The sequence below is a fragment of the Hemitrygon akajei genome, chromosome 5, assembly GCF_048418815.1.
Source record: "Hemitrygon akajei chromosome 5, sHemAka1.3, whole genome shotgun sequence".
NCBI classification, from domain to species: domain Eukaryota; kingdom Metazoa; phylum Chordata; class Chondrichthyes; order Myliobatiformes; family Dasyatidae; genus Hemitrygon; species Hemitrygon akajei.
The window spans coordinates 62,010,680-62,026,241 of NC_133128.1; the positions used below are offsets into that span (position 1 = coordinate 62,010,680).

The 15,562-nt window shown below is 41.6% G+C and overlaps 1 protein-coding gene across 2 annotated transcripts in view; it reads left to right on the forward strand.

Moving 5' to 3' along the window:
- The window catches only part of pola1 (polymerase (DNA directed), alpha 1), a 295,953-nt gene that overhangs the window by 136,147 nt on the left and 144,244 nt on the right, over positions 1–15,562 (forward strand). For both annotated transcript variants that reach the window (XM_073045628.1, XM_073045629.1), the window contains exons 30-32: positions 566–698; positions 7,039–7,170; positions 7,270–7,444. In XM_073045628.1, coding sequence (XP_072901729.1) covers positions 566–698; positions 7,039–7,170; positions 7,270–7,444 — 440 coding nt within the window. The remainder of the gene's footprint in view (positions 1–565; positions 699–7,038; positions 7,171–7,269; positions 7,445–15,562) is intronic.

Consider the following 15,562-nt stretch of genomic DNA (forward strand, 5'->3'; position numbering starts at 1 on the left):
ACTGCAATGAGCCGAGGTCTGAGTGTAACTCCAGGTCAGGATCTTCAACAGAACCCTATCCACCCTGCAAAGGAAAAAGAGAGACATCAAAGGTAGAAATTAAGCTGTTGCTGATGAAGGAGGTGCCATTATAACTTGACCTCCACCTACGTAACCTCACAAACATTTATCCCTCTAGCAAAATACTGCCAAGGCCAATTATCTACTTTTTTAATATATTCATTGAGTGGATATGGGCTTCTCAGGCTGAGCTGTCATTTATTGTCCATCCACAGTTGCCCTAGAGAATCCGATGCAGAGCTACTTTCTTGTACTGCAGCATTTGTTGAGGTGTGGTTATGCCCAAAACGCTTTCAGGGAGAGAATTGTCCTTTCTCATTGCTGGGGGAAGGTTTCCTCGGTTATGAGTATTATTCCATTATTACTTTGTGAAAAGTTTGTTTTGTTACCTCAGGGTACGTGGATTGTTTATTAACCAACACTAGATAAAGAAATATTTCTCTCTGAAATGCTTAGACTCTTTCAAAGAATGTGTTTTAACTTTCGTTTACTTTCTTTGTTGAAGCTATGTTATCAGTCAAATACTCTCCGATCAGCCACGTGACACCATTGTAGAGAATATCCAGAAGAGACTAACTGAAATCCAGGAGAGTACTATGAATGGCAGTATTCCTCAGAAATGCTTTGAAATTAACAAGGTAGGTTTCCTCTTAAGCTTTCTAATGAATGAATGTGGCTTGAAAGAGTATTAAACAATTCTGCACGGTTGGGATATTAGGATCCAACCATATGAAAACAACTGAGTTCACGAAAGTCAAATGACTCTCTATATTTGATTTTAATAGAATATGATATCATGGGAAGGGCTTTTCCTTGTATGTTCTGACTGGAAAGGAACAAGCCAACTTGATCTGGGTCCAGTTAGCACTGCTATATTAGTATTGCTGAACACTTCCTCCCTCTTTTGATGGTAATAAAGCTGCAAGTGCAGTGTGGCAGCTATTTCTTTTAAGTGTTTCTCATCACATAGTTGTTATGTAATCAAAGATATGGACATGATAGGTGGAGCAAGGTAAAGTGTATCTTGTCCAGTATATTTCAGAGACATCAACTGCTTCTCAGCAGTATTTCAAAGCTTATCAGGTATTTAAGGATCTTAAATATTTTAGATAGTGACCTCAAAAATAAAATCAGGATGTGTTCATTTAAGTTCAGTTTGAGTTTAAAAGGGCATGTTTCAATACTATATGACTACCTTTCCTTTGCCAGCATCCTAGAATGTTGTTCTTATCTGATATATCAGCTCAAAATTAGCTTGTTCAAATGTAACTTCACCATGTTTCATCAAAGGTTGTCCTTATCAATACTTCTAACAGAGTGATTGGCAGGCATTGAATCAATTGTTTACAACATGTGCCAATAATCATAATGTTGATTTTAACAAATGAGTAAATAATTCCTCGCTAAATGAAGAATGTGGACTGGGATGTTATTTCATTTTTGAAGAACTTCGTAAAATGCTGATGACAATTTTGTATATTTTTTAGGCCATCGTAGGACCTTTAGTTCTTGTTTGTAGAAATGTTTGTTTTGGCTAACTCTTGCTCTCAAGATGGCATTTTCAGTATAAGTTTGTTTGGAATAGTCACCATTCAGATGAGGAACACACTCACATTGTAAATTAAGTTCAAGGATGCTTACTTTTGTGGAAAAAGGCACTATTGATAAAATTTTTGAAAATCATAATTATTTTGTCAGCATTTCTATAATAATTTGTCTTGAAATAAAACAACTGAGGGCCTCCGTTGGTCAGGGTTGACAATGGATATTGCATCCGAGCTGTCTAGATACACAAGCCTGGGATATGGAGAGCAAGCTGTTGCCCATGTAGCAAGCTCCCCCTCTCTCTACGCAACTGATGACCCCCAAAGAAATGGCAGAGACTAATGCAATTTGGTACCAGAAGCATTGCAGGAGTTGCCAGTCAACGTTGAACTCAATGTAGGAATGCCTTAGAGACTCCAAATCTGGATTTTTTCCCTCGGGGTTTACTCCCAAAGCCTTCCCCATGAGTGGAAGGCAGCAGAGGTTTGAGATCAGAGTTTTCCTTCTCCAAGATGAGCTGCCAACCATGGCTGATGAGCCCTATCCGTCTGAAGCAACTGGTTTTAAGGCTCTGGTAGCCTGCCTGTGCCCCTGCTGTGTCAGTAGAAACGGTTCCGCCGGTCTTGGGAGCTAAGCCACAGGTGGACTTGGTTGTCAGAGGCTATTTGAGGTGCACACCATTGGGAGCATTTAATCGGTAGTGGGAGCTTGTCCCCATTACCACCCTTGGTTATAACAAACTTAAGGAACCAATAAAGCAACTACATACTTCAATATTTGTATAAATCCATATTGTTAAATTCATAACTTATACTTCAAATTTCAGCTTGGGATTCCAGCTTCAAAGAAATACCTGAATTAAATATCACTGGCTTATGTTGTGAAATTTGTTGCTTTGTGGCAGCAATACATTGCAATACATAATAAAAAGTCATAAATTACAATACATATATGTAAAAAAAACAATTAAATGAAATAAGCAGTGCAAAAAGAGAGCAAAACAAGTAGTGAAGTATGTTTGTATGATTCATGGATTGATTGTCCATTCAGAAATCTGATGGCAGAGAGGAGAAGGCTGTTCCTGAAATGTTGAGTGTGTCTTCAGGCTCCCGTAGCCCCTTGACGGGACCAGCCCTGAGTGATGAGGGTCCTTTTTGAGGTATCGCCTTTTGAAGATATCCTCGATGCTGGGGAGGCTAGGCCCAGGATGGAGCTGGTTGAGTTTATAATTTTCTGCAGCCTTTCCAACCCTTTGCAGTGGCCTCTCCATGCTAAATGGTGATGCAACCTATTAGAATCCTCTCCAAAAGAAATTTGCAAGAGTCTTTGGTGACATACCAGTCTCCTCAAACACCTAATGAAATTTACTGCTGTCATGCCTTCTTTGTAATTGCATCAATATGTCGGGCCCAGGTTAGATCTTTAGAGATGTTACACCCAGAAACTTGGAAACTGCTCTCCCTTTCGCTCAATGAGGACTGGTGTGTGTTCTCTTGACTTCCCCTTCGTGAAGTACACAATCAATTCCTTGGTCTTACTGATGTTGAGCACAAAGTTGTTATTGTGACACCACTTCATCACCATCTGAAATTCTCCCACAATAGCTGTGTCATCGTCAAACCTGTAGATGTGTTTAAGCTGTACAGTTGTGGATGTAGAGAGAGTAGATCAGTGTGGGCATCCTTGAGGTGTGCCAGTATTGATTGTCAGCAAGGAGGAGATATTATTTCTGATCTGCACTGACCGTGGTCTGGTGAGGAAATCAAGGATCCAGTTCTAGATGGAGGTACAGAGGCCCAGGTTTTGGAGCTTGCTGATTAGAACTGAAGGTATGATGGTGTGGAACACTGAGATGTAATCAATAAACTGCACACTGACATAGGTATTGCTATTGTCAAGGTGATCCAAGGCCGACGGAACCAGTAGGATTGCATCTGCTGTAGACCTATTGTGGTGATAGGCAAGTTATGGTAGGTCCAGGTCTAGGCCCTTAGGCAGGAGTTGATTTGGGCCATAACCAACCTCTCAAAGCACTCCATCTCAGTAGATGCAAATAGGTGATGGTCATTGAGGCAGCTCATCCTGTTCTTGGGCACTGGTATGATTGTCGTCCATTTTGAAGCAGGTGGGAACCTCCAACTGCAGCATTGAGATTTTGAAGATGTCCTTGAACACTCCTGCCAATTGGTTGGCACAGGTTTTCAATGCCCTACCAGGTACATCATCAGGGTTTGCTGCCTTGAGAGGTCACACCTTTGAGACAGAGAACACAGCTTCAGGGATTTGCATAAGTATAGTTTCATTCTCCCTTTCAAAGCCTACGTAAAAGACATTGATCATCTGCGAGTGAAACATTACTAACAGTGTGTAACAGTGTTAGGTTACACTTTGTTGGACGTAATGGCCTGCAAACCCTGATAGAGCTGACATGCATCCGATTCTCTTAACTTCAATTGAATTGTTTTTTTGCCCTTAAATGGCCTTTTATAGGTTGTACCTGGACAACTTGTGTAGTTCTGGATAACCAGTCTTGAATGCCACAGCTCTAGCCCTCAGCAGACTACATATCTCCTAGGTTATTCACAGCTTTTGGTTTGTATATGTCAGTGTGTTCTCGAATGCACACACTCATCCACACAGGTCTTGATGAAGTTGGTGACGACTGTGGTGTATTCATTTAGAGTCAGAGATAAGTACCTGAATATTGTTCAGTCCTCCGACTCAAAGCAGTCCTGTAAGCACTTCTCTACCTCTCTTGACCGTGCCACCTTGATCCTCACCACTGGTGCTGCAGTCTGTCATCTCTGCCTATACGCCAGGAGTAGAAGTACAGCCAGGTGACTGGACTTTCTGAAGTGTGGGTGTGGGATGGCACGGTAAGCATTTCTGATGATATAACAGAGGTCAAGTGGTTGCACAGCTGATAATGTTTATGGTAGTTGTTCAGATACTTCAAGCTAGCCTCGTTGAAATCCCTTGCAATGATAAGAGTGCGCTGTTTCGTGTCTGTTAATCACGATGCTCAGCTCCAGTGCCTGTCAGATGTTGGCTGCCAAGGTAGTGGTGGAAAACCCCCTCAGCAGATAAAATAGACTCGTTTGACTCCTAGATGTTTTAGGTCGGGTGAGCAGGATTTAGACAGAACTACAATGTCTATGCACCATGATGACTTAATCATAAAGGATACTCCATCTCTTCTACCTTTCAAAGGCTGAGCTCTCCTGTCTTTGCAGAAAATGGCGAAGCCATCGGGCTGAAGTGCTGCATCTGAAATGCTGGGGGTGAGCTATGTTTCCATGAAGCAAAGTATACAGCAGTCCCTGATGTCTACGATCAAACCTTAAAGCTTGTTCCTCTATTCATTGCGATCATAACTGATGAGATCATTGCCATGGTTTCAGCTTTAACCCCTTATTTCTTGATTCTCTTAATGTTCAGAAATCTGTCAATCTCTCAATGAACATGTATGTGACTGAGCTTGAACAGCGTGTTGAAGTTGAGAATTCCGTAGGTTCCTCGCTTTTGAAATTAAGAAAATTATCTTCATCTCAGTCCTAAATAACCTACCCCTTATTCTCAAGCTGTGTCCCCTGTCCCAGGACATCTTGTGAAGAAATCCTCCTGTATTCAGTAGTTGACAGTCATTGATTCAGCCTTAGTAAAAATAAAATATAATCTTTCTAAAGTTCTTCAACAAGTCATCTTTTATTACGAAGTTGGTGAGACTGACTGGAGTCAGAGTTGCTTCTGTGTACCAGTGTCCTAACTTCTCGGTCACCTGATGGATCAATCATTAGTTTCCTGCAGGTGTAATGATATCTTTTTATGTGTTTCTAGTTCTCTTGTATGTGTTTTGATATCTTAAAGTATTTCTGGTCAGTCCTTAGCTTGGCTCGTGGCGCTTTGTGTCAAGTGAAAACTATTTGTAGTTTGGCTACACCACTAAAGCAATACTAACCTTGATTCTGCTGAAAGTCTGCAAATGTACAAGTCTGCAACGGCAATCTATGATTAACAGACTGTGGTTTAAATTATTGAGTTGATGGGGAGAGTTCATCGGAAGATGGGCAACACTTACACAGAGTCTGCAGGGAGGTTAAATATAGCTTGTTTTTAATAAAATAGCTTCAGCTGTGATTTTAGAATAAAAACTTGTGAAACTAGTGTTTTGTAGCTTGCTGACAGCGATTTCACACAGATGTTACTCATCAGGTATCTCATACAGCCTGAACTTAAAAGCAGCGGACAGTACACCCTTGGGAAGAAAGAGCTAATACTTAACTCCCCTACAGTATTTCTTGCCTTCACCTTCATCCTTCTGAATGTACATCATCCATGTTTATAAATAAATAAATTGATGTCAGCTGAAGTGCAAAGTAATTTTTGTATGGAAAATTCTGTCCCAACAGCACCGACTGCCATTTAGATCAAGTAGATAGGCCTGGGCAACTGAAAGCACAGCCATCAACAGACCAAAGGCCATAATTCAGAAGAAAAGTTTGGACTGGTGAGGCATAAATAGGGATGGGTTTGACAGCAATAGAGGAAGTTAATAAAGGCCAGCTCTAATTGTGGACTGGAAAGATTTGTGAGGTAGTGTAGAGTTGACAGGGAGTTGGGTATCAGTAGCCTCTGTATAGAATCTAACTTTACATTTATAGATTATGTTGCTAAGCAACAGAATCTGGATATAGAGGGCACCATGGATAAATCCTTGGGGGTTGATGGTCTATGTGGAGAAGAGTATTTGTTGCTGAAAGACAATGGTAAAAAGATTTGCATCAATGGAGTACAGAAGGCATCCAAGTCACTGACCTAAATTGAATTCTAATAAGTGATTTTTTAAATTGTCCTACGTATAATCGGCTTCTATCATCGATCATAAACATGAGAGAGATTCTGCAGATGCTCCAAATCCAGAGCAGCACACTCAAGATGTTGGAGGAACTCAGCAAGTCAGGCAGCATCTATGGAGAGGAACAAACAGTTGATGTCTCTTCATCAGGGCCTGTCGCCGATTGTGCATAGGTAAAGCTGAGGGGAAGATTTCCAGAGAGCCAGTTCTAAACCTTGTTTTTAAATTACATAATATTAGAAAAGGTTAGCAATGCCAGTATTCAGTGTCTCACCTGAATAAGAATGTAAGTTTCCTTGAACACTGTTAAGTGTGACATTGATGTGGAGAGCTCTGCTATTGTGGTTTAGTAGTATTGCGCTAGCAGCTCAATTCAAAGTTAATCAGAAAAGCAGGAAAAGATAAGTTTACTCCATCTGGCATTATCAAAGCACATAAGATGAGAGAATGGGTAACTGAAGTGCAATTTTGGATTTTATACATTTGGCGTGGACATACTACTTTCTCCTTTTCATAAACATTATTGTTTGAATCATTTAGAATTGTTACTTTTACTTGTGTTTTCTTTACTACCTTAGGCTTTGACCAAGGATCCCCAGGATTACCCGGATAAAAAAAGCCTGCCTCATGTCCATGTTGCCATGTGGATAAATTCCCAGGGTGGACGCAGAGTGAAAGCTGGGGACACAGTATCTTACATCATTTGTCAAGTAAGAAATGGAGAGACCATCAACCAAGTTATTCTTTACCAATACAGGTTGAAGCCAATGTTAGCCCAGGTGATGAATGCTAACGATGTATTTCCTTAGGACGGCTCAAATCTCAGTGCCAGCCAGCGAGCCTATGCACCTGAGCAACTGCAGAAGCAGGAAAACCTGACCGTTGACACACAATACTACCTCTCCCAGCAAGTGCACCCGGTTGTGGCTCGAATCTGTGAACCCATTGATGGGATAGACTCTACACTGATTGCTTCTTTGTTAGGTAAGGTAATGGTCAGATAATAGCCAGTGGCATTGCTTTTCCAATTGTAAGGTACTGTGCCTCGACCATAATCATTTAGTTTTACTCTGGTTAGAAATTGGGTCAGTTCTTATTGGAAATGCTAGAAGTTTAACATGGAAATTGTGACATTTAGCTTACAAAAAGGCAGAGAAGTTAAACAAAAATATTGTTTCAGTTTTCATGAAAGAAGAATTTAAAGACTTGTATATGGAGAAGATCATATCTGATTGAATGAGAAGTTAATAGAAAATAGCATAGGTAAAGAAAAAATAAATTTTGAAATTAATGGGATCGAAAGCAAATAAGTCTCCAGGACCTGATGAACTGCATTCTAAGGTCTTAAAAGAAATGGTAATAGAGATATTTGATCTGAGAGTAATCCCCACAATAGGAAAATGTCAAATTCATCCCAGAATTTAAGGGAGGAAGAGGGAAAACAGTTAACTTTTGTATTGGAAGGGAAAATGCACTAACCTGCAATGGTAGTAGGATACAGTACTTGGAGAGTTCTTTTTGGACCGTAGAATTGGAATGGGAAATCATGTTCTACAAATTACAAACTTGCTGGAGCATTTTGCAATTGTGACTCTAACAATAACTAAGGGAGAACCAGTTGATGAGGTTTATTTAGAGAGTCTCAGCCTGACGGGCCAACTGTTTGTTTCCCTCCATTGATGCTGTCTAACCTGCTGACTTTCAGTTAAGATGGTGCCGAGCTGCAACGTCTGCTGAGATCATTGCTTAGACTGAGTTGTTTTTAGATTCATAGGGATGGTTTTGAGGGCAGTGCAGGGAGTTGGAGGTAGAGGCTAGGGTTTTGGGATGAGGATGAGGGGAATTAGAGGTCAGGGGGAGTAAATGAAGAGTCAGGGGGAAGTTGTCAGAGCACTCTGCGGCAGGCTGGTCATCCATGTTGGCGGGTCCCTCTAGGTCAGTGAGTCCTGAGCCCGGATGTCCTTGTGAGCCGGAGGTGTGAGGTTTGGTAGACACCAACATTCCCATCCTCCACTGCAGCAGTCAGTGACTTTTGAGTTAGAGGTCTATGCGAATCCGATCTAAAGGCCTGGAGTTCAAAGTCCATGATGGTGATCCTGGGATTGATACTGGAGGTAGAAGACCAAAGTCAGCAATCTAGAATTTGAGGCCTGAGGGTTGAAGACCAAACTCGACAAGTATGGAATCCCCTGGGTCTCCTGATGCCTGAGAGTCAGAGCCAGGGACTCCAGAGGCTGGAGGTCTGTCTATGTGAGTGAGTGGGTGTTTGGGAGGAAGCAAAGGGGCAGCTTTTGTTTTGTTGCTTTTGTTGTTCTCATGAACATTTTGGGCATGTTATATTGGTGCAGTGTGTGTGGTGACAGCTGTGGGCCGTTCCTGGCATATCATTAAATTGTATTAGTTATTGATGCCAATGTTGCATTTGTATGTTTCATTGTACGTGTGATAAATTAATCTGAGTATCGGACCCTCGTGACATTTTATCTGGAATAATATGTTCAGTTCTGGTGTCACTGCTTGGAAGGAGACACATAAGGCAGTGAGTATTTTAATGATACAGAAGACTGAGATGTTGGGGTGATATTGTATCAAGAGGAGAAGTTAATCTGACTGGCCCTTTACTCAGGAGCTTTGAAGAGAGAATATGTACGTGAAAATTTTTGATGTGGCTTGATAGAGTAGGTGCATGAGTGACAGGCTGTTCAAGACACAGATCACTAGTTAGGAAGCAAGGGCTCCAGAACACTACAAGGTAGCCAGGAAGGAACTTGAGAATGGATTGAAGAGAGCGAGGAGACAAAAGAAGGCCTTTGCAAGTAAGATAAAGGAAAACCTTGAGGTGTTCTGCGCATATGGGGGAAAAACAGGAGGATGATTAAAGTGAGGGTTGGACCAATCAGGGAGAAAAGAGGAAACATGTGCCTAGTGTCGAAGTAGGTAGGAGAGATCCTAAAAGAATATTCAGTATTTACCAGTGAGAGGGATCTTGATGATTGTGCAGACAGCGTATAACAGACTGACTTGTACTGTTCCAGTGTTCAACATAAGAAGAGGAGCTGCTGGAACTTCTGAAAAACTTGAGGATAGTTGAGCCCCAGGGTTGGATGGGATATATCCCAGGTTACTACGGAAAGCGAAGAGAGAAATCGCTGCAACTTTGTCAATGATCTGTGCATTCTCACTTGCCATAGAAATAATACCAGAAGATTAGAGGGTGGCAAATGTTATTCCTTTGTTCCAGAAAGATAATAAGGATAATCCTGGGCATTATAGACCAATGAGACTTGCATCAGTGGAAGGCAAACTATCGGAGAGGATTCTTAGAGACAGGATTTATAGTCATTTGGAGAAGCATTGTCAGATCAGGGATTGTCAGTTTGGCTTTGCGAGGCGGGCCATATCTCACGAGCTTGATTTGAATTATTTGAGGAAGTGATAGAACAAATTGATAAAGGTAGAGCGGTGGATGTGGTGTTTTATTCAGATGTTTGACAGGGTTCAAAGTAAATTTATTACCGAAGTACGTATATGTCACGATATACCACCTTGAGATTCATTTTCATGCAGGCATTTACAGGAAAAGCAGAATAGAGTTTATTAAAAGCTATAAACTAGAAGCCTGGCAAACAACCAATGTGCAAAAGAAAATAAATCATTCAAATATTTAAAAAGTAAATAATACTGTGAGCATGAGTTCTAGAGAACTTGTAAGTCATCTAATTGGTCGTGGAGTCAGTTGAGCATTGAGGTGAGTGACATTATCCTTGCTGTTTCAGGAATCTGATGGTTGTAGAGCAAAAACTGTTCCTGAACCTGGTGGTGTGGGACCTAGGGCACCTATACCTCCTGACCCATGGTCATTGAGAAGTAGTTGAATGGGGGTAGTTGATGATGGATGTTGCTTTCTTCTGCTTATAAATGTGCTCAGAGATGGAGCGGGCCTTGTCTGTGATAGACTGGGCTGTATCCACCAATTTTTGTAGAGTTTTCTAATCCTGTGTATTGGTATTTCCATACCAGGCCTGCTCCCTGTTGCTCCCCATGGTCAGCTCATTCAGAAAGCCAGGAGGCATGGTATTCAGGGAAACTTGGCTGCTTGGATTCAGAATTGGCTTGCACAAAGAAGGTAGAGGGTGGTAGTAGATGGAACATGTTCTGCCTGGTGGTCCATGAGTGAAGGTGTTCTGCAGGCCTCTGTTCTGGGACTCTTTGTGATTTTTATAAATGACAAGATTTTTACAAATTTTCATAAATGATGAGAAAATGGGGGGGGAGTTAATAAGTTTGTGGATGAACTGCAAGATAGTGGTGTGGATGGTGTAGAAGATTGTCAAGGGTGGCAATGAGACATTGATAACAGAGCTGGGCTGAGAAGTGGCAGATAGAGTTCAATCCGGAAAAATGTCAAGTGATGCACTTTGGAAGGTCAAACCTGAGGGTAGAGTACAGAGTTAATTGCAGGATTCTTAGCAGTGTGGATGAACAGTGGGATTATGGGGTCTCCATCAATAGATCCCCCAGAGTTGTTCCACAAGTTGAAAGGATGTTTAAGAAGGCAAGTGGTGTGTTGGCCTTTAGTGGTTGGGAGATTGAGTTCAAGAGCTGCGAGGTAATGTTGCAGCTCTATAAAACGCTGGTTAGACCACACTTGGAGTATTGTGTTCAGTCCAGGTCCCCTCATTGTAGGAAGGGTGTGGAAGCTTTAGTGAGGGTGCAGAGAAGATTTACCAGGATTGCAGGGCATGTCATAAGAGGGAAGGTTGAGCAAACTAGACTTTTCTCTTTGGAGTGAAGGAAGATGAGAAATGACTTGATAGAGCAGTATAAGAGAGAAAGATAGAGTGGATAGCCAGAGACTTTATCCTAGAGCAGAAATGGCTAATACAAGGGGGCATGTGTTAAGGTGATTAGAGAAAACTATAGGGAGGAGAAATCAGAGGTTTTTATAAACACGGAAAGTGGTGGGTGTGTGGAACTCACTGCTAGGGGTAGTGGTAGTGGAAGATACATTTGGGGCATTTAAGATGCTCTTTGATAGGCACATTAGATCCTTGATATATGCACTTTCCATGGTGCCATCAAAGCTCCACGAGGGATTAGAGGCACTTCCACGTTGCCTGCTGTCATCTTCAAAGGTCTTGCCGCTACAAATTTTGCAATGAGAGGCATTCTGATTAGTTGCTTCACAGCATGGTTTGAAGTCTCCAATGCACAGGATAGTGGGAGGCTGCAGAGGGCTTTAGATTCAGCCAGTTCCATCACGGGCACAACCCTTCCTACCATTGAGGACATCTTCAAGAGCTGCTGTCTCATGAAGGTGGCATCCATCATTAAAAACCCTCTCACCTGGCTTATCCTCGGCATTGCTACCATCGGGCAAGAGGTACAGGAACCTGAAAACCCACACTCATTGTTTTAGCAACAGCTTCTTCCCTTCTATCATCAAATTTCTGAATGGTCCATAAGCCTATGAACACTAGCTCACTATTTTGCTCACTTTTTACTCATTTTTTAATACATTATTGTAACATTCTGTATTTTATATACTGCACTGTACTGCTGTGGAAAGCAATATATTTCACCACATATGTCAGTGATAAACCTGTTTCTGATTTTGAGATGTCACAATAAGTGCCTGTGACCCTTGTGAATAGAATTATAGAATAGAAAAATTATTGTTGCAAAATGCATTGCCACAGCTTTGATTTCTCAATGGGGAAGATTTAATAGTTCAATGGACAGCAACTTACTCATTGCATTGAGGCAATGAACTGACCTCCATATACAGCTTGGGTTTGCGTCATAGTAACATAGCGGTCATTAGCAAAGCCATTGCATCTCTGGGCGTTGGAGTTCAGAGTTCAATTGCAACGCCATCTGTGCAGTTTGTACGTCCTCACCATGAATGTGTGGTTTTCCTCTGGGTGCTCCGATCCTCAGTCCAAACACCTACCAGTTGGTAGGCTAATTGGTCATTGTACGTTGTTCTGTGATTAGGCTATGGTTAAATATGTTTATTGCCAGGCAATAGGGCTTGTTGGTCTGGAAGGGCCCATTCTGCGCTATATGTCTGAATTTAATAAAAATAAATTTATCTGAGAATAACATAATTGAATGCCATGCAAGTTGATGACATCATGATGCTGGGAAATTAGTAACTATGATAAAATATTTCATGGATGGAATTGCCTGATGCAATTTAGGGATGGGTAGCTCTTCCACCAGGAGCTAGAGCCAATGTGTTAAGTGTTGGCAAAATGGACTTTGTTCTTACTTTGCATATGCTAAACAGGCACCATACAGTATATTCAACGGCAGTGTCAAAAATGGTTTACAGGTTGCCAGGCAAATGGGTACTCCTGAGCCTTGTGTATATTGCCGCAAGTTCTTATTGAAACCTATTGAGTTCATGGGATCATTGTTTCATTGCCTTATGAGGAGAGGTAAAGCAGAGTGGGCTAATACCATTCAGAACTTCGAAGAGTGAGAAGCGATCTCATTGAAGTGTATAAAATCCTTATGGGATATGACAGGTTATAATATGGATGATGTTTTCTCTATGTAATGTTCCAGGCACAAAGGTCAGAGTATCAAAGACTGCTCATGTCTGCAGTGGAAAGGAAACGAATCTTTGCACATGTCTACCCCAATGGAGAACTCCCCCAGGTAGACTTTAGTGTGAAACTAAACATGTAGTTAACTGACTAAAAGGAATGATCTCATTCACTGAAGATATTCAAGACAGAAATGGTTAGATTTTAAAATTTGAAGGAAATAAAGATGCATGGTATGAGGATAAGGAGGTGGTGCTGAGATTAAAGAAAATCAGCCAGTTCTGTGCCAAGTCTGTGTGGAGCAGTTTTTTCAATACCATGCTCTGTTCTTTATTGGTAGCCCTGCAGGTTATTTTCTCTCAGCTGCTTGTTCAATTCCCTTTTGAAAGCCTTGATTAACTCTAATTCTAACTCTCTCTGCAGGTAGTAGTTTTCAGATCAAACCACTCTGCTTTTCAAATTTTTTTCCCTACACACCCTTTTGCATTTTGACACTTTAACTCTTTGCCTTGGTCTTTAAACGTCACTAACAATCAACACAAGTACACCTTAAGAATGCATGCTTAGCCCACTGCTCTACTTTCTCCACTCATGATTGTGGCTGGGCACAGCTCAGGCGCCATCTATAAATTTGCTGAAGACACCACTGTTGGCGGAATCTCAGATAGTGACAGAGAGGTGTACAAGAGCAGGATAGATCAGCTGGTTGAATGGTGTCACAACAACCATCTTGCATTCAGTGTCAGTGAGACCAAGGAATTGATTGTGGTTTTCAGGAAGGGGAAGTTGAGAGAACACCGCCAGTTCTCATTGAGGGTCAGCAGTGGGAAGGTAAGCAGCTTCCAGGTTGCTGGGTGTCAGCACATTGATGCAATCACGAAGCAGGCGCACCAACAACCATACCTTCATTAGAAGCTGACGGAGATTTGGTACTTCACCATGATAGCATAGCAGTTAGTACAATGCTGTTACAGCTTGGGGTGTTCCGGAGCTTAGAGTTCAATTCCGCTGCCATTTTGTAAGTTGACTGTGTGCATCCTCCCTGTGGAATGCATGGGTTTTGTCCGGGTCCTCTGGTTTCCTCTCCCTGTCCAAAGACTAACCAAGTCGGTTAAATTGGTCATTGTAAATTGTCCAGTGGTTAGGTTAGGGTTTGTTGGGGGTTGCTGGGTCGGTGGGGCTCAAAGGGCCAGAAGGGCCAACTCACTAAATAAATAAAAACTCAGGCAAATTTCTTACAGATGTACCACAAGGTGCTACATCTGACTGGTTGCCCACTGCCTGATAACGAAGGCTTCAATTCCCAGGATCATCAGAGGCTGCAAGAGTTGTAGACTCTGCCAGCTCCATCACGAGCAGAAACCCCTCCACATCAAGGACATCTTCAAAAGGCAGACCCTCAGGAAGCTGGCATCCGCTATTAACGACTCTCACCATCTGTGACTTGACCAATGGGGAGGAGGTACAGGAGCCTGAAGATGTACACTCAACATTTTACAAACAGCTTCCTCTCCGTCATTAGATTTCTGAACTGCCATGAACGCTACTTCACTATTCTTCTTGCACTGTTTATTTTATTTTTCATTACCTTATAGTAATCTTCAATGTCTTACACTATACTGCTGCCACAACAAATTTCATGGCATATCTCAGTGATAATAATAAACCTGATTCTGATTCACTGTTTCTAAAGACTGTACCTTCAGGGCTCCAAAAGTTGGTGCCATCAGAGAGCAGAAAAGGAAGTTGATCTAATCTCAGATGTAAAGATGAGATTAGATCTTGTATTTTCAAACTTCCTGGACAAGTGAGGCCCTGCTATGATCCCTGACCTTCGCTGAGCTGACCTAGGCCAACAGGGTTAGTGGCATTGCAGTTGCACATTTTGTATCCTGTGGCTGGAGAACTACACAGGAAATCAATTTGGCTTGTATTCTTAGAAGCTGCTTATTAGTCCCTGCGTTTTTCCATGTAAATTTTGCCAGACGGCAGGATCAAGTTATGGATGTGCTGCCAAAATTCAAGTGGCAGCCAAAGTTGCAATGTAGAGATCAGATCAGATGTGCAGTCCATGCCCACATCCATAATGATTTCTCTTTAGTTTCACTTCAGTTTCAAATCTTCCCTTGACAGATGGGTTGTGAGTAGCAACAACCTGGTAATGAGTTGTTGCTGTTGGCTAATTTTCTTTGTGATGGTTTAATTTGTAAGTTGAGCTCTGTTTCTTTGCAATTATCCCTCTTGCTGTTTTATTCCTTCTTTCATTCCTCCTGGTACCCTTCACCTAGAGCTGCCACGTTTATCTTTGGGAATAATATAAAAATTGTCAGTTTGATTGTGCTATTATTACTGCTGTTCCCTGGAGTGATCTGACCCAGAAGCTTTGTTTAATATTCAAAACTGGGAAGGAGACTGTTTTTAATTGATCTGATTATGCATGTTGAGTCACTGACTTGATGGTGTGCCCCCTTGAAGAGTGTTTAAAAATGTTGCCTAAATTTGTGTGTAGTATGAATCTGTACTTTGATAATGTTATCTTTTAGAAGAT